General features: G+C 38.4%; 1 protein-coding gene across 3 annotated transcripts in view; it reads right to left on the reverse strand.

Annotated features, from left to right (window-relative positions):
• Nucleotides 1–26066, reverse strand: part of smoc1 (SPARC related modular calcium binding 1) — a 62536-nt gene that overhangs the window by 31606 nt on the left and 4864 nt on the right. For 2 of the 3 annotated variants that reach the window (XM_072365955.1, XM_072365956.1), the window contains exons 2-7: nt 11646–11811; nt 11130–11213; nt 8090–8202; nt 7806–7905; nt 4415–4462; nt 340–429 (exon numbers count right to left, since the gene is read on the reverse strand). In XM_072365955.1, the coding sequence (XP_072222056.1) occupies nt 340–429; nt 4415–4462; nt 7806–7905; nt 8090–8202; nt 11130–11213; nt 11646–11811 (601 nt within the window). The remainder of the gene's footprint in view (nt 1–339; nt 430–4414; nt 4463–7805; nt 7906–8089; nt 8203–11129; nt 11214–11645; nt 11812–26066) is intronic. The other variant, XM_072365957.1, reaches the window with a different exon arrangement.

The raw sequence follows: 26066 nt of genomic DNA on the forward strand, positions 1-26066 counted from the left end.
ACCACAAAACTAAAATAGCATCCAAGACCCAAGCATTTCCAAAAAAAATAATCAAATATAGCATGTGGTATTTTTGACATCTGGATTTTTCCATTAGATCCAATAGTGCATTTTTATGAAATGGGATCTTAGGTTTGGATATTGAATTCATGACAGACTGTAGCTTCAGTGAAGTGTTGGAATAAGCTGAGCGATGCTTTAGTACACTAAGGAGCAATGCTGTGAGCTTCCTTTTAACCTATGAGGGTCATTACGATTATGTGGTATGCACATTAGCTATGTAGGCGGCCATCTTAACGCACTGTGCTACTGTTAGAAGAACTGTTGGAGAACACTTACCATCACCCACAGAGGGGATGTGGGTCTCCATGGTGGGTGTGGGCTTGGAGCCATCGTCTGGGTTGAGGGTGAGAAAGAAACGGAAAGAGACTACCATTATTGAGGTTAATACAATCTACTCTCCAGAACTGTTGAATGGTTGGGATTTGCACATGGCCCGGCCAAGTGAGACAGACAGAAAAAGAGACAGATAGACAGATGGAATAACAGAAAAACACAAGACAGCCACCCACATGTGGTTCAGTAAGTCACTCTCACGCCAACATGATCAGGCTGCACATGATGGAATCCACCTCATAATCACACCGTAATCCACTCCCACCAACTCCACCATCCTACCCAATTGTCATGCATGTGTAACCTGTGTTAATAACGACAGAAACCTATAGCTACTGTAGATACATTCATGGTTTTCAAAATAAGCTCACTGAGATCTGAGTCTAGACTCCATTAAATCTTGGCACTAATATAATAATTGTCTTCAGAGAATAATTCTGAGTAACTTTGGAAATGGCCTTACCCTCAATTAAGCCTCACCATCAGCCGACTTGCGCCTCAGTGGATGTCTTTCACAAAACTAGTCCAGATTTTTTCAGACTCTCATTAACGCCGTTGACAATGGGATAGGTGAATTATTATTATCTGGTTTTCCTCCAAACCTTTCCTCTGGTGCCTCACTCTGCTCTGCCCAGAATCACATCTGTCATCTTAGAAATGTGAGAATATTTTTTCTTCTAAAAATAAAAATTTTAAAAGTAAATAAAAAAAGCTTAAGGGTTGAATGGCCTGATGGTTTTTCCTGTAGCATTATCCTCAGAGTGAACTTCTGTGTGTCTTCTCAGCACATACAGCACTACATGGCCTTGTAGTGCTGTATGTAGTGTTGCAGAGGCAGACATGAGGTGGGTGGGTTTAAATCCAACAGGACACTGCATGAGTGCATTCAAGTTATACAACTCACTGGACATATTAACTATATACTGTGTAACCAAGAACTGAAGGAGCCGTTAGGGATGAGAGATGACATGTCTTATAGGAACCACAAAACAAAGTGCAGTTACCTTTTTTTTTTCCAAGCTCCATGGATGACCACAACCTGGATGTCTGAGAATCTACACCAATATGTCACCATATAACATATAAGTCTCATTAAAGATCATGGTATAGCCATATTTTGATTGTTTTGTGTATTATTCATTCTATACGTAATTTGATCATCTTAATACTTTGATCAGAATTGTCACTGGCATCTCAAATTCTCTCCACTAGAATCAATTTTTTCACCTTGTCAACATGTTCAAAGCCATCAGCACTATGGCTAAGGATTTCTGCTTTGAATCGACATCAACATCCTTAACCTCAGAAAGGTGAGCTGACATGGGCTGAATGTTGTGCGTATACTATTTGGAGGCACCAGGACCAACCAATCCTGACGACTTGCTGGGTGGCGGTCTCCACAAGCAAGGTGGAGAAGAAAGTTGGTGTGTCTGGTTGACTGGCAGATGTGATACCATATTCTGGAAGCTGTCTGGAATCTGCCTTATCCACAGATGGTAACCCACAGCAGAAGTGCATATAGTTTATTTGGAGATATCACAAGGTTCCTACATAAACACCTGAGTGTCTGCAGTCTTCATTTTTACTAAAGCCATTTCACAAACTTGAACATAAACAGCTGGATTTTGCAAATAAACTCATTGGAAAGTGTGACGTAGTGCCAATCATTTATCAGAGAGACACCGCAGGTACAAGTGGGAACATCCTTTCTTTTTATGTGCTTTGTCACAAGATGCCAGGGAAGATAGTCCTCCACCAATTAAGGTTACCTGCTTCTCCCGCCGGTTCTAGCTGAGTGGGACAAAGCCATCCTAAGAGAGATGGCTTCGGCACAGGCAGTGACTCCCCTTTCCCCTGCTCTTGAATTTGACTCATAAAACAGCTGATTTTGCCACTAAGCTTGTTTTTAATAACTTAACCAACCATGTGGGAGAGACCACAAATATGAGAGGGCAGGTCAGTATGTTTATTTTTTCTAATTAGTTTTTTCACTGTCACACTCTTGTTTGCAATTCATGCCATTGGGGAAAAACCCACAAACAACATAGCCAGCAACCCAGCTAAAACCGCCAGAGAAAACACAATCTGCGGTACACAGTTCAAAAAGCCTACAGGGAAGCGGGGTTTTCCCAGGAAGGCGATTGCACACCATGTCAGACTTCTCATCAGCGATAAGTCCTGGGCAGACTTTCTCTTCCAAATGGTTCCTGCATCTTACGTGAAAATACTCAGATTTTCACATTCATTGAGTGAGAGTTAGCAGCCTTGATCATCATTTTATTGTTGTTTGGTCATTATCATGTGGACATAGCAGAGTGAGTTTTGCACAGTCAGAGGAGACTTTGAGGAACTGCTGAGCGGCAGAGATATGGGTGTAGCTCATTAGCACATTTGTATATCCCCACTCACTAAATGAGGAATAACTTGGAGAGCCATGCCTCATGCAGTGTTAATGTCATGAGTTTTTTTCATGGCAAAAACTTAAGATTTTACAATTTTCTTTAAAACATATGATTAATTAGGGGACCAGGAACTGCCAGAGTGAGACTTTACATCTTTCTACAGCTGTAATATCATGACATCAAGTGATTTGTTCTTTTTTTCCTGCATATGAGACTTTTTGTCTCTGCAGTGAATGGTAAAACTACAATTCATACTTTGTTGCAAAGCTTACTTTTGCTGTTATTCAAAAACAGTCATATTTCCAGTCAAATGTTACATTAATATGCGAGTTAAGAAATATTCTGACAAGCTGAAAGAGTCAATGTCCAAGTGGTGATGGATGTTATCTAATGCTGTGAATTGAGCTGCCTAGAATACTCACCCATGTGCAGTTTTGTAGCATCTGGAACATTCCTTGAGAAATAATTCGATCAAAAGCAAACAACAGAAAAACTGATTGGAGGTCATTCAACAGACAGTACAGTTGAATCCTTGAATCAGATCACATGTCAGATTATTGAATACATTTTAGGGTTAAAATGACCTGATTTGATCAAACTGTGAAAAAAAAAAGCAATAATTACCGTGTTGGTCACAGAGAAGTATGAACATAGAAATTAGCACAATTTTTTGTAGCCATATCAAGATATACATATATTGTTTTGTAATTTCATGTTGAAATTCTCCTCTGTTAGTGCTACTAATAACCTGCTGTGTTTCTTATTTACTGTTTGATCTAGGTCTGCACTGTGCGCCATAAATCATAATGATGAAAAGCCATGAAAGTAAGCATCAGCTTTCTCTATTGTCTAAGTTGTCCTACTCACAGACTGAATGCAACTTGACAGAACTGCCCTCACTGCATTCATTCTTTGTTCAACTGTCCTATGACATTAGGTTGGCTAAATCCAGTTGCCTTTAGAGCAAATAAAATCAGCCAAGCAATTAATGGCTCTGTCGCCAACAACTACCTTCCTCACACACCTGATCCTTCACAACACCTGCACTATGAGCAAAATCCTCAGCCCTTTGGGAAGCAACTAATATGCTCTGAACCGGAAAGGCTTTGAGAGGCCGCCCATGTTTTCTATGTTAAGAAAGTCCTTTGAGACATTATCTGTGAAATTTCAGTTTGTCAGATGGCAAATCTACAGTAATGTTTTACGATTGTGCCACATCTTACAATTTCAGAAGGTACGGATGAAAGAAAGGCATAACTGGAACTAAAATGGTCAAGATTTTGCATGGTATTTTATTCATTCTGCAGTCAATTTTGTCAGTGATCCCATACTTGAATTTAACAGACATTAGAGGATCCAGTGTTGCTGCAGTATCTTTATTTCTTCATTTACAAAAAGCTCAGCTGTCAAGCAAACATGCCAAAAAACAAGCTCAAACAAAAACAGCTCCTAGACTGGTTCTTTTGAATTGTGCAAATATGAACTTTGCACATGTCAAATGGAGCTAAAATTATGCCAAAATACATTCTGCACTCTTTTGTGCTCTTTTTACCCCTCTCATACAAACAGAGGCACTCACCACATGCACACACAACATACAGCAGATCTCAACTCACCTTTTCTACCAGAGTTTGGTGGCCCGGGTGGTTTATCAGTTACTGACCCTGTAAATAGAAAAAAAAGAAACATTATCTGAACAAAGAAAAGAATTGACAGCTACAACATCCACTATGTTTCAGGGATCTTTCTCCATAACTGTGTATTTTCATTTTAGAAATACTTGTAGTAAACTACTATACTGCTCGTAAATTAAATTTTTCATTGCTCTCTTTTAACTGATTGACCCAGGTGAACACAGGCTACAGAGTGCAACACTCCCAGAGATTATCTGACTCATAGAAGTCTTGCTGCAGAGGTGCACACAGAGATCAATGTGTTTATTCTAGCATATCCACACTGAAACACTGGGCACACTCTATTAACCTAACACAAGCCTGAATGAATCTGTCCACATTTGGAAAAATTATTTCTTTGGTGCATGTAGGTAGTTGGTGTCATGTGTGATTGCATTGAAAAAAAAAAAGTTACATTAAATTGTGCAACCAGTTACAACAGAGAGTGTGGGCGACGAGAAGGAAATTTACTACCTGACAATCCATTTATCCCAGCATGAGATCCCATATATTCACGGAAATTTCCGGCAAATGTATGCGAAATGATTGATTTCATACATACATTTGATACATCATGTACAGGAGCATCTAACATGTCAGCAGAGGTTATTTAAGAGGGAATGTGAGTGGGCATGTTCAACTGTAGCAGCTGTGTACCGTATCAGGTTTACTGTGCCCAGATTTTAGTTCCACTGTCATACATACCTTTGCAAGAAACAATGAAGATATTGGATGTTATACAGGACAGAAAGGAGACAGGTAGGGATGTGTTGCGTAGTAAACTATGTTTTAGGATTTCAACTGAGAAGCTTCACAGAGATCTGGTGCAGTTTAGTGAGTGTTGTAGCAGTGCATCTTTCTAAAAGCAAATATTTTTAGAAGTACTGCCATTGCAAAGATCATTTCTTTATTGTATAATGTGGTGGATATATTATGTTATTATTAATACTGGTTTTAAAAAATGGCAATCACTTTACTATCATGAAGAAAAGTCATGTGTAAAACAAAGTACAACGTCTTTCAACTCTAAGGTTTTACATATCGGTATATAAAGAATCATCTGTTTCTAACTAGACCCTAAAATTAGGTAAATTAACCTAAGATGAACATCAACACATCACAGTAAGTCCATCCTTAGTGCTTCCATAGGATTTAAGAGGGTAAGTAGCCGCCAGGTGCTGCTAATGAAATGCACTTGATTAATTGATCATCAGCAAGTCTGAGCACCTCTATAAAATCAGAAGTTTTGGCCGTTTTCTGCATTCATGGTATGGGTTCACACAACACCAAGGAGGAAAGACATCGGCAATGATCTTACAGAAGTAATTGTTTCTGCCCATCAATCTAGGAAGAGTTATAGGGTAATTTCACTATTTGTGTATCTTTGCAGTGGACATGCCAGCAAGCTCACTCCAAGGTCAGACCATGGAATGCTTTACAGGCCTCAGTCAGCATGTTGAATGTCAAAGTTCATGATAGTACAATTAGAGAAAGACTGGAGAGGTTTGGATTGTTTAGAAGGGTTGCAGGAGAAAGCCTTATCTCTCTAAAAAGAACATGGCAGCACAGCTTTGGTTTGTTAAGTTGTATCTGAGCAAACCACAAGACTTCTGGAACAATGCCCTTTGGACAGTGAAGACCAAAGTAAAGATGTTTGGTGAAAATCCAACACAGCATATCAGCACAAACACCTCATATCAACTATTAAGGACAGTGGTGAACGTGCTGATGATTTGGACTTGGACAACTTGCCGTCATCGAGTCCACCATGAACTCCTCTGTATACCAAAACTTTTTTTTTTGACACAAGTTAAATGTGAGGCCATTTGCCTAACAGCTAAAGCTTGGCTGCAAATGAGTCTGTAAGTATGTAAAAGAACAATGACCCCAAACACAGTGGCAAATCTACAACAGAATGTCTGAAAAAGAAAATAATCAAGGTGTTGCAATGGTCCAGTCAAAGTCCAGAACTCAAACTGATTGAAATTTGGTGGGACCTTAAGAGAGCTGTGTATAAACAGATGCTACAAACCTCAATCCACAACAATGTGAGACTAATGTCACACAGAGAACGATTACTTCAGGCTTTTGTTGCTAAACATGTTTCTACAAGATATTCAATCATGAAGAGTACTTTGGTTTTCACACTAAGTTCTTCTGCATTTTGGTTTTATTTTTGTTGAATAAATAATGACACAGTGTGCTGTGGTTCATCTGAGGTTGAACTGAGGTGGTTCATCTGAGGTTGTATCTAATTTATAAGACCTGATAGGAAATTAGATGTTTTTTCAAAACCTTAGAAATTCAGTGTACTGTTGACAGTCTGAAAAACGTGGATTCAAACCCACAGGGTTTCACGTCAACAAACCAAAGGACACAAAACACAAAAATTACTATACGTTTATTTTGGATTTAAATGAGTAGGTAAGAATTTCAGAGTGATTGGACTCTATTATTTGAATTTCACTAGACCCCTTTATATGGTGGATGCAGAAGGAGAAATACATAAGTTTAGCTAAGCTGAAACAATGACTTGCTTGAACTAAAACTTAGAACTTGCTACATGCCTTTGTAGTGTGCTTTAATCCTCCAACAGAAAAGGATATTGTTACATTTGTGAACTATCCTGACTCTCTTTAATGGATTGAAAATTATGGTGATTATCATAAAGTGTTCCCATCCAGGATGAGTGTGCACAGCCCTGCTCCTTTTCCTTAGGCCTGCAGAGAGCATTTAGTATAGGGGGGAGGGCAACAGGGCGGGGAGGCCCCTGCATGTATCTATTAGCCTTCTCGCCAACCTTACACCTGCTATACACCACATGACAAGTAATACACATGTGCCATAGTATGGCACACTGTTTACCGACAGTTTTTGTCATCAAATACCTGTGTTCTCTCTTTATCAGCACAGCCATTCCCCCTGATAAGCTTTCATATCAGTTCATGTATAACTTAGTCAATCTAAGTTTGACCCTAAATATGTTGAGCACAAAAATTATCTATTCTTAAACTTTACTATGATAAAGATAAAAGGCCTACGAGTAAAAAAAATTCCATTTGTTTTCTGAGTTCCAGTCCACCTCAAGTGGCTGAACATTAATTGACCAAACTCTAGTGGCTTGGTTTTTAAGCACTCTTGGCTGCAAGATCCTAACAACGTAACAACTGGGACAAAAAAATCTGTTTCACTGCCTCTCCACTACAACAAGAAATTCACAAGAAACAGCCAAACAGATCTGAGCTCTACTGTACAAAAATAAACTTGTCCAACTTTAAAAAAAAAACTAAAAAAAAAACCTCTCACCCCACACCTCCACCACCACTCCAAGTACCTGAACACACTGGTGTCCTGTTGTGCACAGAGGAGCCACTCACTGGCTTGCCGTCACTGGTGGCACACCAGCAGTAACCTGTCAGAGTATGGCACTGGACCTGCACAGGCAACACAGACAGAAAGAGGTACAAGAGACCAAAAGTAAAATAAAATCAACACATACTAGTCAATGAATAAAAAGTAAACTCTTGGATGATGCAAAGATGGTTTAGATGGAAAGAGAAAGATAAGGCGTGAAAGATATAGGAGAAAGGCTGCGGCCACAGATGATCTGATATGCACCTGGGCAAACGTTCCATCTTCATTGCATTCTGGGATAAACATGGACTCCTGAGGTCTTCTAGCTTGTTCCAGAGCCTGGTTCCGCTCCACACGACACTTCGACTGACCTGCATCTGTAACATATTGACAACAGCAGTCTGGTCTTAAATACTGCACCTGTAGCTACACTGATTTTTTTTCCCTTTTCCTCTGGTGAAGACATGTGTTCTTTGTCAATAACACAATGTTCACAAGTGAGAAATGCCCAGTGAATTTTATTACTGTTGGTCTTTGAGAGTCTGTCATAAAAGTGCCTTGCTCCAGGGTATGTTTTGACAGTTGTATGGGAATATAAAACCATTTATTCACGTTTTGAGAGTTGCAAATGGAAGAGATAGTTACTCAAAATGCAACAAAACAAAAAAACCTGTTTGCTTTGCAAATAGTTCAAGATAAACATAACAGCACTTCAAACTTTGTGCACTACATTGTTACTAGGGTGTTCCATATTCCATATTCTGGAGTGATTAATACTGCATGAGGCATGTCTATGGAAAATAAGCTGCCATAGTGCTCATGAGTCACACTTGCTCTCAACAGACAATGATGGAAGTGGCTTTAAAGGGTCTAAACCCCATCAAGGAGCGCTGTTTCATTGCACTCACAGCTTCTGTGGAGTCAAGCTTCGTATTGAACTGTTCCGGAGTACATACTCACACCAGGGAGCTGACCAGACTGGCCGCAGTTCTCAGCTTTTGGCAAATATTCTCCCTGGATAAATAAAAGCTTAAAAAAGTTGCCTCTGGACCTGACAGACACAGTGTCTCCACTGCAGTAAAATAATGACAGAATTACAACAAAGTGGTTGTTTCACAGAGAAGGACAAGCACAGTTACATTAATCTATGTGTATGTATATTTGGTCTTCTTAAAAGAAAATGTTCAGTAAACTTTGTGGTAATTGTGTCTTAAAGTTATTGCTTGTGCTGTTTAAGGTTTACTAAATCCAGAACATTCAGATTAGATTAGAACATCTAATCTGTCTGAAAAAATTTTCTTTATTTTAGAGATTCTGAATACTGAGTTAATTTGTATCTACTTTTATGTAAATTCACAGCTTAAAAGATCTGGGTTTTTTTTTAACAACTAAAGATATGTGTTTGCAGTTGACTGTGGGTGTTTGCTGTACCTCCGGGCAACACCATGCAAAAGTCTTTAGTCACCCTTCATTTCTTTACATTCAGCTTCAAAGCAGCCAGACATTCTTGTAATCTTTTAAAGTGGTCTTCAGTAATAGTTCTCCAGGATTTCTGAAGGTCTTTTAAAGTTTTTCTTTGGACATTGGCTGCTTTTTCACTCGTATCCTTTTATCTGACCATTGTCATGGGTTTTATTATTATTATTATTATTATTATTATTATTATTATTAACACTGCCCAATGATTTATTAAAGCAAAGAAAAAGGCTTCACCTTAAGAGATGAACAAGTGCTGTGTCTACACAACTGACAACTTAGCAAAGAACCAATTTTACATTTAACCTTTATTGGTTGCATCTAGTAGAAAATGTTATACCAACACAGCTTCACAGACATTAAACTGTATTTTTGCACCAACAAGGTGATTTCCAGACAGCGATAAGCAAAAAACCTGTATCTCAGCACGGTGTGCAGTGTGTCCATAAAAATCTGAGGAGTGGAGGAGAAGTGGAGGAAAAAAGAAGAAGTGGCATACCTAAAACTCTCTACAGCAGAGGAACAGTATCTGAAAGCAATGTCCTCAACTAATAGGGATAAGAAAAAAAATCCAGCAAAAACCAGACAGAAATTGAGAGATATATCTGAACCTTCAGTTGATCCATCACTGAAGCTGAAACTTTACTGAAGCCTCATTAGAAATGGTGTCCATGGAAGGGTGGCTGTCAATAAGCTGTTCTTAAGGAGGGGAAATGGGGAAAAAGGGCCAAATGACACAAGAGGTGGACTGAAAATCAGTGGCAACAGGTCTTATGGAGGGATGAATCCTCCCCAGAGCTCAGACCTCAACATTATTGAAGCAGTCTGGGATCATCTTGACAGAAAACGGAAACAAAAGGCAGCCTACATCCAAAGAAGAGCTTTGGGATGTCCTTCAAGAAGCCTGGAGAACTATTCCTGAAGACTATTTAAAGAAATGAGAAGAAAGCTTGTCTAAGAGGGTTCAGGCTGTGTTTTTGCCTTCATATTATATTTCCATGTTTCACTAAACTACAGCACCTATCTCACATTTTCCTGCCAATATGAAATAATTGGTGGCTCAAGACTTTTGCAGAGAACTGTACCTCACACTGAAATGTATCCACTGTGTTTTATCTGAGTCTCAGGTTCAGCTCAACAGATCTTTGTCAGGCTCTGTTATTGTAAGCAAGGATTAATATATGGACCGCCTGCTTAAATACAGTATCACTTTTATCACAACAAAAAGCCCTGCTGCATCTACATAAGCTACTTGAGCTTTGCCCAGCTTACCCGGCCTTGGCACACCACTGTTATTGTGAAACAAAACCACTTTGAATAAGCTGGAAAAGAAACTGGCAACAAAAATGGATTTGGTTGAATTGTTTTGGGTTTTTTTTCTAACGAACAAGGGGGCTGAAAAAAGGGGGTAAAATACCATGTTTCAACCTTGACTCCAGACCTATCAATCTCTGCTGTTGTTGCTGGGCTGGCATCCAGAGATGGAGGAAGTGTGTGATCCTGGTCTGTTAAAACTTACACGGCTGCAGAGAGGCGGAAAATGAAAGACATCTTCTCATTCAGCCACTTTTCCCTTTCGTTGTTGTGGCTCCAAGCTGCAATATCGCAAATAAGCACTTTGATCCTCAAATAAATGTATTTTATTGCTTTCTAAGCTTACATTTGTAACATGTCAAAGGGAAGATAAGCTTATGAGCAGGTTGTTGTGGCAGTTTTTGATTTTGCATTGAGATAACCATTGGAGAACAGCATACCACCCCCATTACCCGTTCCTGTTTAAAAGGCTGAATTCAGCTGTGCTCAGCAACTGAGGCTTCCCAGTCCTCACCTTTCAGCTCCAGGTCTCTCCCCTCAGACGCTGAAGTAGGTGCTGGAGCCACGGGCAGCTGATCTTTTTTCACCCAGTTTTTAACTGAAACACAAAAAAGTATTTTCTATTACCTTTAATTAATTTTTTTTTAAAAACTAATACTACAGATTAACTGTAACAATTTACAAAGCTACATAAAAACCTAGCAATGCATATAAAGTCTTTAAATTCTGCCAGATAATGTGATTATTAATTATATGATATATATATTTGTATAATTATGACTGCAGAAAAGATGCATTTCACAAGACATTTACTTATATAGCTCTATCAATTTATCTGTCAAAATGTTGTTACTGTTTGTGAAGATAAACCCTTGAAAACTGCTGCTATGAAAAAAACCGATAGCTTAAACTTTCTGTGAATGTGTTAAATTATAATGTGAAGATCATGAATCCAAGATCTGAGTTTCTTTTAGTGCATTCTGATAAATGTTTGTATGTTGGGATTTGCTAGCCAGCATTGCGCTCTGACCTCGACACCGGCCGCGGTGTGCCAGTGTAAGTGTCTTATCTTTGCAGCGTGCCCTCTGCAGTTCACAGCCCGTCTCATAGCTCCGGCCGTCCGAACCACACACCGGCTTGCCCTGCGTCCGTGAGCAGATGACCCCGCAGTGGCTGTCTCGGTCTCCAATCAGCCACTGTAATGACACATTCAGTAACATGTTAATATGATAAGGCTGCAATTCACATGAAACTCCCAGGTTATACATCAAAAGACTGATACTTTTTAGGATTATGGATATATTTTTTTAATCCTTCTTTCATTCTAGTCTCCTTGTGTTTGAACAAAGTCTGCTCTCAGATCAATCTGAGATTATGCCTAACAGCATTTGTCCATTGTGCTCACATTATTTCTGCATTCCTCAAACACTTGTGAGCTGCTGCCTCTCTTTGTTTAGGCCAAAATAAAGATGTGAGCTGCTCTATACTGAAGCTCAGCCTAGAGGCTGGTTTATCTCAGTGATCTCTGGCTGAAGTACTTTGATTAAGTTTCAAAGGAGCCTAACCACACTGAACAATGGGAATCTTTCCTTTCCCTTTCGTCGAGATCTTAACACATGACCTATTGGTGGGAAGACAGCCTTCTTTCTGTCAACAGTAATGGTTTTTGGCTTCCTAGCAGTCTCAAATATATCTAAGCTCAAAAGGATTCCAGGGAAGCTCAAACCTTTCCCAAATAGATATAGCTGTAAGTTGCTAAGGCAAAAGGGTAGGTGTACATCGAGCATCAGGACAATATCCTGCTATAAAAAGTGGATCAGCAGCCAGATTTCATTCAAAATATTTCAACAGTCTGAAATAAATTTTGAAAACGCACATCATGCTTGAGCTTGAGCGTTCTCATCTTAAGGATTAAGTAGTTCAAATACCTTATTCATAAAAGAGAAGCATATCTATGAATCTAAGTAATTGTCAAGCTGGAACATACTACATGTGAAAACTTTTTTCAAATGCATTTTCAGGGACAGAGTGCTGGTCAAATCTAACACAGGATATCTTGTAAAAGCAAGATACTAATGGAAGAAGGTGGTGGGAAATTAAATATAAGCAGAAGCATGGGGCGCACTTTCCATCCTTTACTTGCCAACTCCTATCAGACCATCTGTTATCATTTGTAAAATGATCCACAACAGAAATTTGCAATTGCATGTGTAGTTGCTCCCATTGTTCTTTACTACAATGCCCAAGTTTTGAAAAACATTACAATTGTTGCTTGGAGACAGATTTGCTCTGAACATATAAAGAGAAATCACAGTTTAGAATACAACAATGCCAAACCACTGATGTCATGAATGTGTGTGTGCACAAACGGATCTTATAAACAAATGAATCATCCAAAGTTCTCATTAAACAGATGAACAGTGACAGTCATTTAATCGCTTTTGCATTTAAGGTAACAGAAATCTGAAAGATAAAGAATCTGCAGTCTTGATTTTTCTTGACCTTTTTTAACCTTTGACCTTTTAAATCTAAGTGTAAAATGATACTTGTTTTAAGAGAAGTTCAACTTTGGATCTGTGAGACCAACTCACACAGGTGGTGACACACTGACAGCACACTCTTACTGAGGGACTTCTACATTCTTTGTCACGTGGCAATTATTTGTTTCTTTCTGATTACATGGAAACTATACAGGAATTCAGGAGTTTTTTTTTTGTTTTGTTTTTTTTAACTTTACACAGACCAAACTGCTTCTGCCAGCACTGACAGTTTTGACAGCCATGAACATTCATTTTTATCTCTCTGCAGTTTCATTAAAACCACCAAAAAAATCTTACAACTAGTGAGTTGAAGTAAATCGTTTCTATTACAAATGAACAGGCCAGCTTATTTTCTTCATATTAAAGAAGAGAACTGCCTGTCTTTTGTGCACTCACTTGCACGGTTAAGCTAAGCTATGGGTGCTGTTTCAGTTTAACTGGACCACTGTCTTTGTCCCTGTATACATGCAGACTATCAGAATTGAGTTATTGGCTGAAGTATGTCCAATGCCACAATGCTTTGGGCTGCATGAGAAAACTAAGCCATTCTGCAGCTTCTAACTGTTTTCTCTTAGGACCATGTGTTGAGCACCTAGCCCCATTTGGGTCTAGTTGAGCAGATATAGTGCTTCAAACCCCAAGCCCATTATCTGAATGTGTAAAGTTCTTATCATCTGCAAGAACCAGAGAGAGATCAGACTCTTCCCGAGTCTGAGACTATCAGACAGATAAAATCAGAGAGTGCTGTTTGGGGTCCAACTCTGAACAAATAGAAACTCTTTCGGCTGTTTCATACTCCTGTTATATACTCATACTTCCCTTAAATTGATACAAAAAAAAAAAAAAGAAACTTCGTATAAGTGGGTGAAAGGAAAGTCAAACAAAGGAAGAGTAATAATTCAGCGGGACACAGATCCTGCTCGCCTTGCCATAAACAGTGTGTCCAGAACAAACCAGACAGTTAATGCGATTTAAACCTTGGCAATGAAATGTAGAAGAAAAAATTTAAAAATTAAAAATTAAAAAAAAGGATGCGTTTCTTTGTGGGTAACTGCAGTCAAGGTAGAAAACAAAGCCTATTGTTTCATTTTTTAACTTGCATGTCTTTTTTGGCTTCAGTGAGAGACAACAATACTATACTAGTTAGAAAAAAAAAAAGAAAAAAGCATGCACCTGTGTTATATCATTTTGCTAATTTTTTTTCCTGCCACTTCTGCAGTTGAAGAACCACACAGTCTGACCCATCCTCTCCAGCCTCTTTACCTCCACTGTCATAATAAAGCATTAAATCGCATTTTTAGACGCCATTGTCTGGTACGTTGAAAAATAAACCCTTTTACTAAGTCTCCCACATTTCTGAGTCATTCTATCCCACCCACAGACTACAGTCTCCCCTAAAGGTGAAACTGAAGACTCCAACAGACCTGGAAAACTTTCTCAGTTTCTAGTTAGAAGTGCTTCAATGCAATTATTGAATTACACTTAAAAGGAAAAAGGAAAAGAAACGTATATCACAAAAAAAAACTGCTGTGTATCATATTTTCCTTGAAATACAAAAATCTAGCATGGAAATTATTACAGATTAGGAACAACATTCAACCTAACACATGACATATTACACCGTCATTTTTTATTTAACAAAAACAAAGCCAAAATGCAGAAACAGGTTGTGAAAAACTAAGTCTACCCTTGCAGCTTTTTAGAAGGGTCAGTAGCAGCTGGTAGCTGCTAATCAAATGCACTTGATTAATTCATTAATACTCAGCAAGTGTGAGCACCTCTATAAAAGCAGAAGTTTGGGGTTTTTGCTGGTCTGGAGCATTCAGGTGTGCGTCAACACAATGCCAACAAGGAAAGACATCAGCAATGATCTTAGAGAATCAAATGTTGCTGCCCATCAATCTGTGACAGATTATAAAGCCAATTCCAAACTTTCATATATCTAGACAAGGAATGTAAGGGTTACGGTAACCGTAACGATTACGGTAAAGCGCAGTGAAATTTTATGCGATAAAGATTACCGTTTATGTTTAAATTAATCTCATTATTGCGGTGGATTATCGGGATATGTAGTAACAGCCTCATCCAAGTCTCCCAAGCTTTGATCTAAGTGTCTCCAAATGAAACGAAACTGAAGGCAGCCAGTCTACCGTCAGCTCCACTGAGCAGAGCGACACAATGTAAGGTGACGTAAAATAATGTAAACATGTTCATTAACATTAGGAAGAACATACGGTGATATTCATTATAGCGAGTTAAAAACGTGAGTTTATACTGACAGTGAGTTATGCTGTCTGTACGTAAAATAATAAAATAAAACGCTGTGTTAATTTAATTCACTGCTCAGTGTTGACCCAACATACACACACACACACACACACATACATACATACACATACCAGAACATACACTCATTTTCTCACACAGTCACTCCTCTCACTCATACTTCTTATGTATGAAAAAATCATGTAAACAAATTTTGTGTACAAATTACAAAATAAATTCATTCTGTGCCAGTTGTTTGCCCCTTTAATGTGAAAGTTTCCTTTTTTATAAGAGTTTGGCTTCAAAGGTTTTAGTATGATAAGAGAATCAAAAGATTTCATGAAATTATTTCAATGTATGTGTTTTTGGACATTTATACAGCAATTAAGAATACCGCGATAATACCGTTAACTGTGATAAGTTGGTCATTATAATCGAGATATCAAATTTTCCATATCGTTACATCCCTAATCTAGCCACAGTAAAAGAAAAAGATTATTTACAAGTGGAAAGTGTTCAAGGCAGTTGACAAGTTCACCCCAAGGTCAGACTGTCCAATGCTCAGATAAACTGTTAAAAAACCTAAGTGCTACATCTCAGACTCTGTCAAAGTTCATGACAGTACAATTAGAAAAATACTGAACAAGTACGGCTTGTTTGCTTGTTTGGAAGGGTTGCAGGAGAAAGCCTCTTCTCTCTAAAAAGAACGTGGCAGCATAGCTTAGGTTTGCAAAAGCTGCATCTGAACAAACCCCAAGACTTCTGGAACAATGTCCTTTGGACAGATGAGACTAGAGTGGAGATGTTTGGTCAGAAGCATGTTTGGAGAAAACCAAAACCAAAGCCAGGCTTGTTTTGCAACCACAGGACCTGGACACCTTGCAGTCATTGATTCAACCATGAAGTCAAATGTGAGACCATCTGTCTGAAAGGTAAAGCTTGGCTGAAACTGGGTCATCAACAGGACGATGGTCCCACAGCAGCAGATGTAGATTTGCTGGAGAGAGCCCTCTGTTTCTTGTCTATAAGATTATACTGGCATTGGTCATTGTATACATAGAAATCCACTCAACTGAAATGAGCTAATCTGATGCTGGCTGTAGCTTTTTACACAAACTCTAGCATGAATCCTTTCACATTTAATTTTTACGGGCACATCCTTCACCTGAAAATGGGGCAAGTAAATGTTAGAAAGTTACATGATGGTATCACAGCAGGTTCTTTTTCACTCTTTTAGTTCAGTTCTCTCAAACTTAAGTCCAATTGAAAACATTTCTGAATGCTGCCTGAGCAAAGATAGCTGAAAATTGTGACTTTGCGGACAAAGAGTTGACATAGTTTCTGACAAAGGCCACAAGTCTTCATTGCCTCAAAGCACAGGAGAAGGAAGGAAAATTAGCATATTGACAAAAGTCCTTTGTCAGGCCAAAGCAAGTAAAAGAGCACACGTTGCCTGAAAACTTCTCGTTATCATCCATCCTCATCTGAGAAAGGACATCAGATTGTTTAAAGAGGAGCAAAACAAGCAAATTTTACGTTATGCAGGTAACCTCTGAAAGATTTAAACTAAACCATGATTTTTTTCCTACTTTTAACCAAGTATTTTGGATGTCTTAGTAAAAAACAGAGGCTGAACCAACCGTAGCTCTCAGCTGAAAGAGGCTGAGGACTGATGCAATGCCACCGGCCAACCTCCTAATGAGGGCTTTCCTCTCCTTTTGAGAGAGGAAACACCCACATATAAATGCCATTTAAATTTCACATTTATGTGCGTTTTCCTCATGCCAATGTGCTCTCCTGTGGTGAATTGTCAGGACCATTTGCTATATATTTGCTATAAGATCAGTATGTAGTAAACATTACAAGAGTTTTTGTAATGATGTTTTGTTAACCTTACCTAGATAGCTTTTAATCCCTAAACATAATCAAATAGGTCAGTAAAGCAAACAGTTAGTGCGGTTACATGCGGGCAATCGGATCGGATTAATGGCTAAATTACAATAACATTGAGTTATTCAGCTCATGTAACAAGCTTAATCGGACAAGAAATCGAATCGGATCGGGTTACTTGTGATCGAATTAAGACCCCGGGATAACTCGATCCGATTGCCCACTTAAAGTGCCTGGAGATGCGCATGCTCAAGATTTTTTCCCGCGATCGTCACCCGGAAGTTGAAGGACACGATATTACTGCTGTTGTTGTTGCCGTCAGAAAGAAACAAACAATGCGATGGAGAATGCGCCGTTCTGCATCGCGTTTGTGCCATAACCATGCTCATCACAAATGTAGATGGATGTAGCTTCATCTTGCTCTTCGTTCGCCATTTTTCTCAAATGCCTTAGTTTTGTTGTTGGTGGTGGTGAAGACATCAACCGGAAGTGGCTCTATTAGCAATAGTTGAAATGGGTACAGCGCCACTTATTTACTGTGGTATTGCATGCTTTGTGCCAGTGATTCGATTAATTCACCGCCATGTAACAAAGGATAATTACCCTTGCTCAGATAAGGAGCATAACCCAACTACAGCTATAATCGAGTTAATCTCATCATGTAAACCCACTGAATGTCTGACAAGAATGGCTGTTGGATACATTGAGGAGGCAAGCTCCAGTTCAGAAATGAAAGATGGCAAGAACAGTCTGGGAGCTTAAAATCACACCAATGATTCAAAAGGATAAAATAACCTGGAATCCAGTTCCATTTAGATTTTTTTTCAGTTGAGACTAAAATTAATTGGATATTAGTCACCCCAGAGTCATTAAATTGCAGAACCTAAATAGCTTTCACATAACCATAATTGCAAAAGCACTGTTTTAGATCAAAATAACATCCGTCTAATTAGGAGGGATTAGTCAGACCATGTGGCAAGATTATCAAATAATCTAAAGTATACTGAACTCTCTAATGTAATCTGTTGACAAAGATTCTGCTCTGTATCACAGCTGCTTCGAAGACTTAGTTTCACAACAGTTTCGACAAAACAACTGCTTTACATCAGCTCCTAACTGCAGTAAAAGAGAACATGGCTTGTGTTGAAATATTGTTCAAATAAAGCTACTCACACAAGTAGTGTTTGACACATGGCCCAGGTTAACCAGCAGAGACAACTAGATGAGTGAGGTTTGTCTTTTACCACCAAAGCTGGAAACAACAAATCCTCGGACGAGGCTCTTACACTTTCTGTGACCTCCAGTTTACCAAATACTATCTGAATTGTCGTGATGTGGGACCATCCCATCTAGCAAATTAAGGAGGTTAAAACAAACAGTAAAAATTATTTTCAGTCATTGTCCAACAGCTATGTTTGACAGCAATAAGCTGCTACAGTATAAGCCAGGATGACGGGACTTGGGCATTATCTCTTGAGAGAAAACAGCTCCTCTCTTGTTAGACCAATAACGGCTGAGCTTGAGACCCCCAATGCCCCAAACCAAAAAAAAAACCTGTAGATCGAACACACCAACATGCAACTAGAGCTATTACTGGATCTGCTGAGGAACATGGAGAACCCAAAATAACAATAACCAAAACTAGGCCAAAGCGGCAGACAACAGAAAAATTTAATTGTAACAACCACTCAGAGGTTCTTTTTTTTTTCCTTTCTTATTTCTGAAGAGGAGAAAAATAAGAAAAAATGCTTTCTTTTTCCTCTTTTTTCTATTTATTTATTTCTTATTTCTCCAAACATCTCCAAACATTGTCTGGATGTGATATCCACCTTCTCCTGAAATCAAACTAAGTGGGTGTTAAGGATATCTTGACCTGGAAACAATGAGCATTGAGATTCTCACATTTAACGAGCCAAATTTCCCCAACACACACAAGCACATAAGCTTGCACACATCTAACCAATAAGACCACAGATCCCTGAGCTCTCTCTCCACCACTCATAAAATAAGTGAAATGCAACCCCCATTGTGCAACCATTAAAGCTTTAGAAAAAGCCCTTTTTTTTTCTTTTTTTAACCACCTCTGGCAGAGAATCTCTTCTAGTCTGACTTGCCACAAGATGAAAGAATATGATTAGAAAATAATCTTTTTGTTTTTATATGCATTCTGAAATGGTGGACAGGGAGAAAAAGCTAGCTACGCTAACAGGCACAGTAAATAAACAAATCTGCAGATTATGTCTACTACAGTAATTGTAGAGTAAACTTTCCAAATGGCTTCATCCATGTAGAGTAGAACTAATAAGTTTCAAGCATCAAAAGCCCAAAGATAAGTGACATTAGTTCAACAAATTACGAGCCCTTGTTATCTTCAGTCTCTGAAGACAGTAAACGATGGATGGCTCTACCTCTCTCTTTGATAGGTAGAATAAGTGTAATCAAAATGACGATTTTGCCTAAGTTTTTATATTTGTACCAATCGATCCCATTGGCACCTCCACCCTCATTCTTTCCAAAAATAAGAACGCTGTTTATGAATTTTATCTGGAATAATAGAAAACCAAGACTCAGATTATCTCTTCTATATTTGTCATATGACAGGGGTGGATTACAACTGCCTAATTTCCAGTGGTATTATTGGGCTGCTCAGATGAGAGCCACCATGTTTTGGTTTTCTAAAGGAATAGATTTGCCCTGGTTATAAATCGAATTGTTGTCCTCTAGTGAATTGACACTTCATAGTTTTTTGTACTCTGCCCCAAAAAAAACTTTTTTTGAAAAAAAAAAAAAAACAATCCCTTTGTGAAAAATACTATTGTGGTCTAGCATAAGGTATATAATATCTAGAAGACTTTCCAGTATTGTCTTGTTTTTTACCGATTTGGGGCAATGAACATTTCAGCCCAACCAAGAAAGATTTGGGATTTAAGAGTTGGTTAAATAAGCTTTTAGACCTGTATAAAGACAATACCTTTATGTCGTTTGACTTTCTAAAAGAGAAGTTCGACATCCCGAAAAAGCATTTCTTTAAATATTTGCAACTTAGAAGTTTTATTCTGACTCACCTCAAACATTCATTTCGGCAACCTCCACTGTCCACACTGGACTCATTCTCCACACAGAACTGTTTCAGTAAGGACCGGGTTGCTCAGTTATACAAAATTTTGGTAAATAACAACAAAGATAATACAGAGAGAAAGAGACAAGACTTAAATGAGGAAATATATCACTGGAGGAATGGGGTACAATTACTCGAAGGTCCAATCACAGTCCATTAACACCAGACTGTGCCTGATACAATACAAGTGGATAATGAGATTATGCTCTACCCCAGTAAAATTAAATATATTTGATAAATATATTTATATCCCTGATCTTTGTTATAAGTGCAGTGAATTATAAAGGTACTCTATACCATTGCTTATGGAGATGTGAAAAAAATTCCAGAACTTTGTAGATTAGTGACACAGTATATCTCACAAATTACCTCTACGTTGATTCCTCTAAATCCCAGATTGTGTGTTCTGGGTGTCTATCCCACCAATTGCTCTCTGGCCAATAACGAAAAAAAGATGGTGGATTTGTGTCTACTACAGGCTAGACGTTCATTTGCCCTGTGTTGGAAAAATGTTAATGGTCCTACCCTCTGCCTTTGGCTGAGAAATCTAACATCAAGTCTGGCTTTAGAAAGACTCACATATATTATCATCAGGAAAAACCTCTGAATTTAAAGACATTCGGAAAAGATTCTTAAATTTTGTTAAACATGGTGATATTGAAGAAGCTCTGTAAATATGAAGCTTTCCGTGTAATGTGATGTGAAGTGATTATTTGATGTACTGTGGGGATAAATCAGTAAGTGTTCAATGTTATATGCTGCCTGTTCGAATGGGGAAGTTGAATTGCTTTGCTGTGTGATTGTTGTTATTGCTCGTATTTGAGTTAACTGTGTTAAATGTAAAAAATCTAATGAAGACATGTTTAACGAAAAAAAAAAAAGCATGGAACGCTCACTTGTAGTGAAATCAGTCAACCATTTCTGAGTTTGTAAGTCACTATTTGGTTGACTACTTTTTATCCTTCACCACAGTCTGAACCCTCTTAGACAAGCTTTCTTGTTATTCCTTTATGTAATCATAAGGAAAAGTTCTCCAGGCTTCTTGAAGGACATATCTAAACATCTAAATTTCAGGATGCATCCCTCAGGTCATTTATCAGGCCTTTGGTGATTCTTTTTTTTTTTCTCATTTTCCCATTTCTTAAGGATATCACTCTCAGATACTCAGTACAAAGACCTAAGACTTTGCAAACTCACTGCTACTCTTCTTTCATTTAGTATTTGATAATGTTCATGAGCATAGGTGCGGTAACTGTAGGACTTTGGAATAAATCACTGTAATGAGCAATCGTTTGTTGCGCATATCTCTCTCCGTTTCATGAAAGTTTGTGTAAAAAGTCAGCTCAGTACTATTTATGAACTGCCAGGAGAGATAATGTTACCAACCTGCAGCCAGGCATTCCAGTAAATGGTACTTGAGGTTGATGTTACTTTTGGAAATCATAGACTGTATTGTTATCACGATGGAAAAATATATATATACCGCTCCGTACCCACCGAGGTTAATATGATACTTCTGGCTAGTGTTAAAATGTTTTAAACTACAGGGGGGAAAAGGACTCAAACATGTCTCAGCAGTGTGGTGCTTGCATTGTTTAATCGTTTTTGTGTGATTTAGCATCACTGAAATCAAATTCAATGTTAGAATGCAGATTATGTTTCCAGAAAGTTTTGTTTGTCTCAGGGAGGTGGCGTGGTTGTTGTGCATCCATTTGAAACTCTCTTAAAAGAGTTAACTTGCATGCTTGGAGACTTGCAAATTATTAACATGCATAACTTTTCTCAGTATTTTCAGGGTATTTTCTCAGCTTCCAAATGCATTACTCAAGGCTGAACAAGAGAAAACAATATCATGATTATAGACCACAGAGGCACAAATGTAGCTTTTTTCTCCACAGATTTTTCTGCTGAGTCAGACTCGCAGTAATCTCTCTTTAGTCTTATGTTGAAAAAGTCCCCTGCAATGGCAACATGATATCACAAGCTGATTATCAGATGTTAATGCAAAAACTTAACAGGAATAGTCACCCTTACACGAATGACATCACTGCTTCTAAGAAGAGGCTTTTACATGCACAGATGAATTACACGCAGGTCTATCAGTGTGTGTGAAGTGAGAGATGGGTGGGAGCAGAGTTGCCAGCTCCACGGTAACGTGCTCATTATTCTCCTTGCATAGCAACAACACATACATAAAGAGCCACTTGTATATGTCCACCTTATGCCTCCCTGCATCATTAATGGTCAGCCATTTATGGCATTCCCTCACTCGCAAACAAGTGGATTAGTCAAATAGACTAAAAAGAGGATAAAAGTAAGCCAACCACTGAGGTAACAAGCCAATGAAAGCTGTCCACCAAAGTCAGGGTTAATTGTGTTTTGTAAGGAGCTTTTAACAGGCTGATGTAATCACTCTTTTCCAATAATTAGCATTTAGTTTTCAGGAAATCTTTAAAGCAAGCACCATCCCTCATGCTGTTTAAATTTACAAACTTTACATCACTGCGGTATGAAACATTTTTTTAAAAAGTTGAGAAAATAAAAAGTGAAAAGTTTATTTTTTGTCTCTCCCTTTTCTTTTTAATTTCTAATTTAGTTTTGTCCAATGAAAAAACAACTGCTGCTGTTCGGTTTCAAAGTTCAGATTTTAAAGTAAAAACCCAGAACACACAGTCTATCACAATTTAGTGCTGTGAAGTTAGCAGGAGGTGAAAAGCTCACATCAGGAGCAAGAGATGGGCTTAGAATATAAAAATGTATTATTACTGTCAAGTTTCAAGGGGTAACATTTTGGCAGATTAATATCTTAAAGTTGACACAGGAAAAGCGCAAAGCAATCGGACAAAGTACATTATTATGTACATTAAGTTAACTTTCTTTATCCCATCTCTCTATCTTTGAGCTAAATCCACAAACATTAAATGAGGGGAGATGAGTGAATCTGAAACAGACCAAGAAAGCCCACAACCTAAGTGTTAACACACTGTATAAAGATGTGAAGAAACTACACCGCTGGGTGATAACTTTGTGGGTTTATCACTTTGTCAAAAGTGGCTGCTTTAACATTAAAGGCAGAAATGTTTTCCTTATGAAATACAGATTACAGATGCCTTAATGGATCATTCATGTAGAGTCCAGTAAATTTAACATATCTGATAAAAAGTGTATGACTTACATTGTCACACTATCATACCATATTGAAATCAGATTTCCTCTTTCTGATAATCAAGAGATATATGTGTGATTAACAAAGAGGGTGACTTCCGTAGTTCTCTTTTGAAGTGGTGTGAAGAAATTTAAATCAAAGAGGGACATGTTCTTCCTTTTCGGATACTGCTCTAAATCTGATTAACAACATTCCCTGTTTGTCACTAGTGCTACATCCTGGCTACAGAACAGTCAGCTCTGCCTGCTGTTCCCAAGAAGTGCGGAGGTGGAAGTGTGTGTCCATCACACATTACAATAGATGCTACGTCCACATTGCTTACTTAGGACCACACACTCACTCAAATCAAAGGAAAGTTAAATACGAGGCAGACCAGAGGCTAATCTGCTGAATGACTCTGATATGGAAGCGGAAATGTGTCTGCCGTTTTGATAATCTGAAGGATTAAAGAGAGCAATAACTCATTCAACAGGCAGTCTTCCTCCCAAGCCACATCCTGAGCAGGTCCCGAACTCAAAATTTACATGAAGCACCTTCCCTTTGTGAACTAGACAATAACGTGTATGTGAGTGCACCAAACAAACCACAACTATCTGAAGGATCTGCAGAAGAAAAGAAAGGTTCAGTGAGGGAGTGATCATCCATGAGGGGAGCTCTCACGACTGACTCAATGACGGCTGCTTTTCATTACACTGATTAGAAAGCTCTGAAATTAAGCATGAAATACATTTGCTAATCATTGATTCATCATAGGGAATCAACATATGCAAGCAATTTGAGTGGACAATGGTGGAGTCACCCTTAAAACTATCTGTTAGAGTCCACTGTATATATACTATAAGTGGAGCACTGGCTTCTGTGAGAGTTTGGCATGTGAACCATTTTCCTTCAGTGCAGGTTTGTCCAGCTTTAACATGGTTTAGTAAACATATGGGGCTCTTGATTTGCTGTTTCCTACTTAACATGTCAGATTTACTTCAACTAATCAGATTTTATGAAAAACTCATTAACAGTACATGAAAAAATTGCTTTTTATTTTTTTTTTACATTGATTTTTTTTTTCTTGTGAAGATGACACACGTCTACTATAGCAGCTCTGTCAAGCTGCACAACTCATTGTAAAGCTATGTAAACTACAAGAAACGGCAGGGGACGCTAAACTTGAAATCACTGCTGGAAATACTCTGGAGGGGGACCTGGGTAGAGCTCAGAGGAGGCAGGACATAATGGAAAAAAAAAGTTTTTAGCACATCCAGGAAAGTGAAGCAATTCTTAATGACCACCACTTTTTGCACTACTTTAATATGTTCAGAAACACAGGAGTGGGTATGAGGGGAAGGAAAGTGGTGATACATCACATGACCGTATGCAGTGTATCACCACTTTCCTTCCCCTCCTACCCACTCCTGGTTTAAACTGTGCTCCAGAGGGACATGTGGATGAAGTCGTCCCAGTACAGTGCCTGTTTAGAAATCCCTCCGTTAACTCTCCTATAGCCGCAAGTAGCCACATAACAGCACCTTTGAGCTAACAGAGCTATAGTACACATTCGTTCGTCTTAAGGTATTGGTGAAATAAAGACAGATAATGCCTTATTTAGAGGCTGCATCGTTTTTTGCCCCGTTCACTCCTTTATATGAATATACGCAGATCGCGAGTTATCTAAATAGCTTCCGAAGGACGCCTACTTTCGCCAAACTGTTCTCGGTGAGTAGATAAACGTATTTAATGCAAGAAATAAGATCTAGGTTTAAAAATACCGAAGTTCCCCTTTAAGTTTACAATTTGTTTGAAGAAGATGTAGGTGCCCTAACCAGAAACAAATCTCTGGGAAGAAAAAAAATTAACAAATAAATAACATCTACAGAAGGAAAACGAAGCAAGTTCCTCTTAAAATTTACTTTCATTTGTCATCCAACTTTTGGGAGTATCTAGGATATTATATCATATCTGGGAAAGACACAAGTAAGTCAAGTTAGTTTATCGTTTGCAGACTCGTCCCAGAAACAGCTGATGAGTCACTCAAATCTTTTTTTTTTTCCCCTTGTCCTCTCCAGCATTATGGCAGCAGAATTGTAATCTGAATACCATTTATGCCAAACACATTTACTTTACCAAGGGAAGCTTTATGAATATAAAGCTCCGCTCATCAACCGCTTATTTATTTATTTTTTGTTACAATACTTAACATGTAATAGTGCCAAACTGGACCGGGGGACAGAGAAAGAGGAGAAGCAAAGAAAAATAAATGGAACAGAAATAGAAAGAAACAATCATAGAAAACAATGAAAAACCAGACAACCAGCTGCTACACCTGTAAAAACAGAACACAAGACAATCCACGACCTCTGTGGAGAATCCAGCCTTAGAGCCACCAGGAGCACCTGTAAGAAGACAAGCAGAGAAAAAACAAACAAACACACAAAAAAGAAAAGCATAGTTGGCCAGCACATGCCCCAGTGCTCCAGGACT

This window comes from Leuresthes tenuis, unplaced genomic scaffold (assembly GCF_036924035.1).
Source record: "Leuresthes tenuis unplaced genomic scaffold, fLeuTen1.0.hap1 SCAF_15, whole genome shotgun sequence".
Taxonomy (NCBI): domain Eukaryota; kingdom Metazoa; phylum Chordata; class Actinopteri; order Atheriniformes; family Atherinopsidae; genus Leuresthes; species Leuresthes tenuis.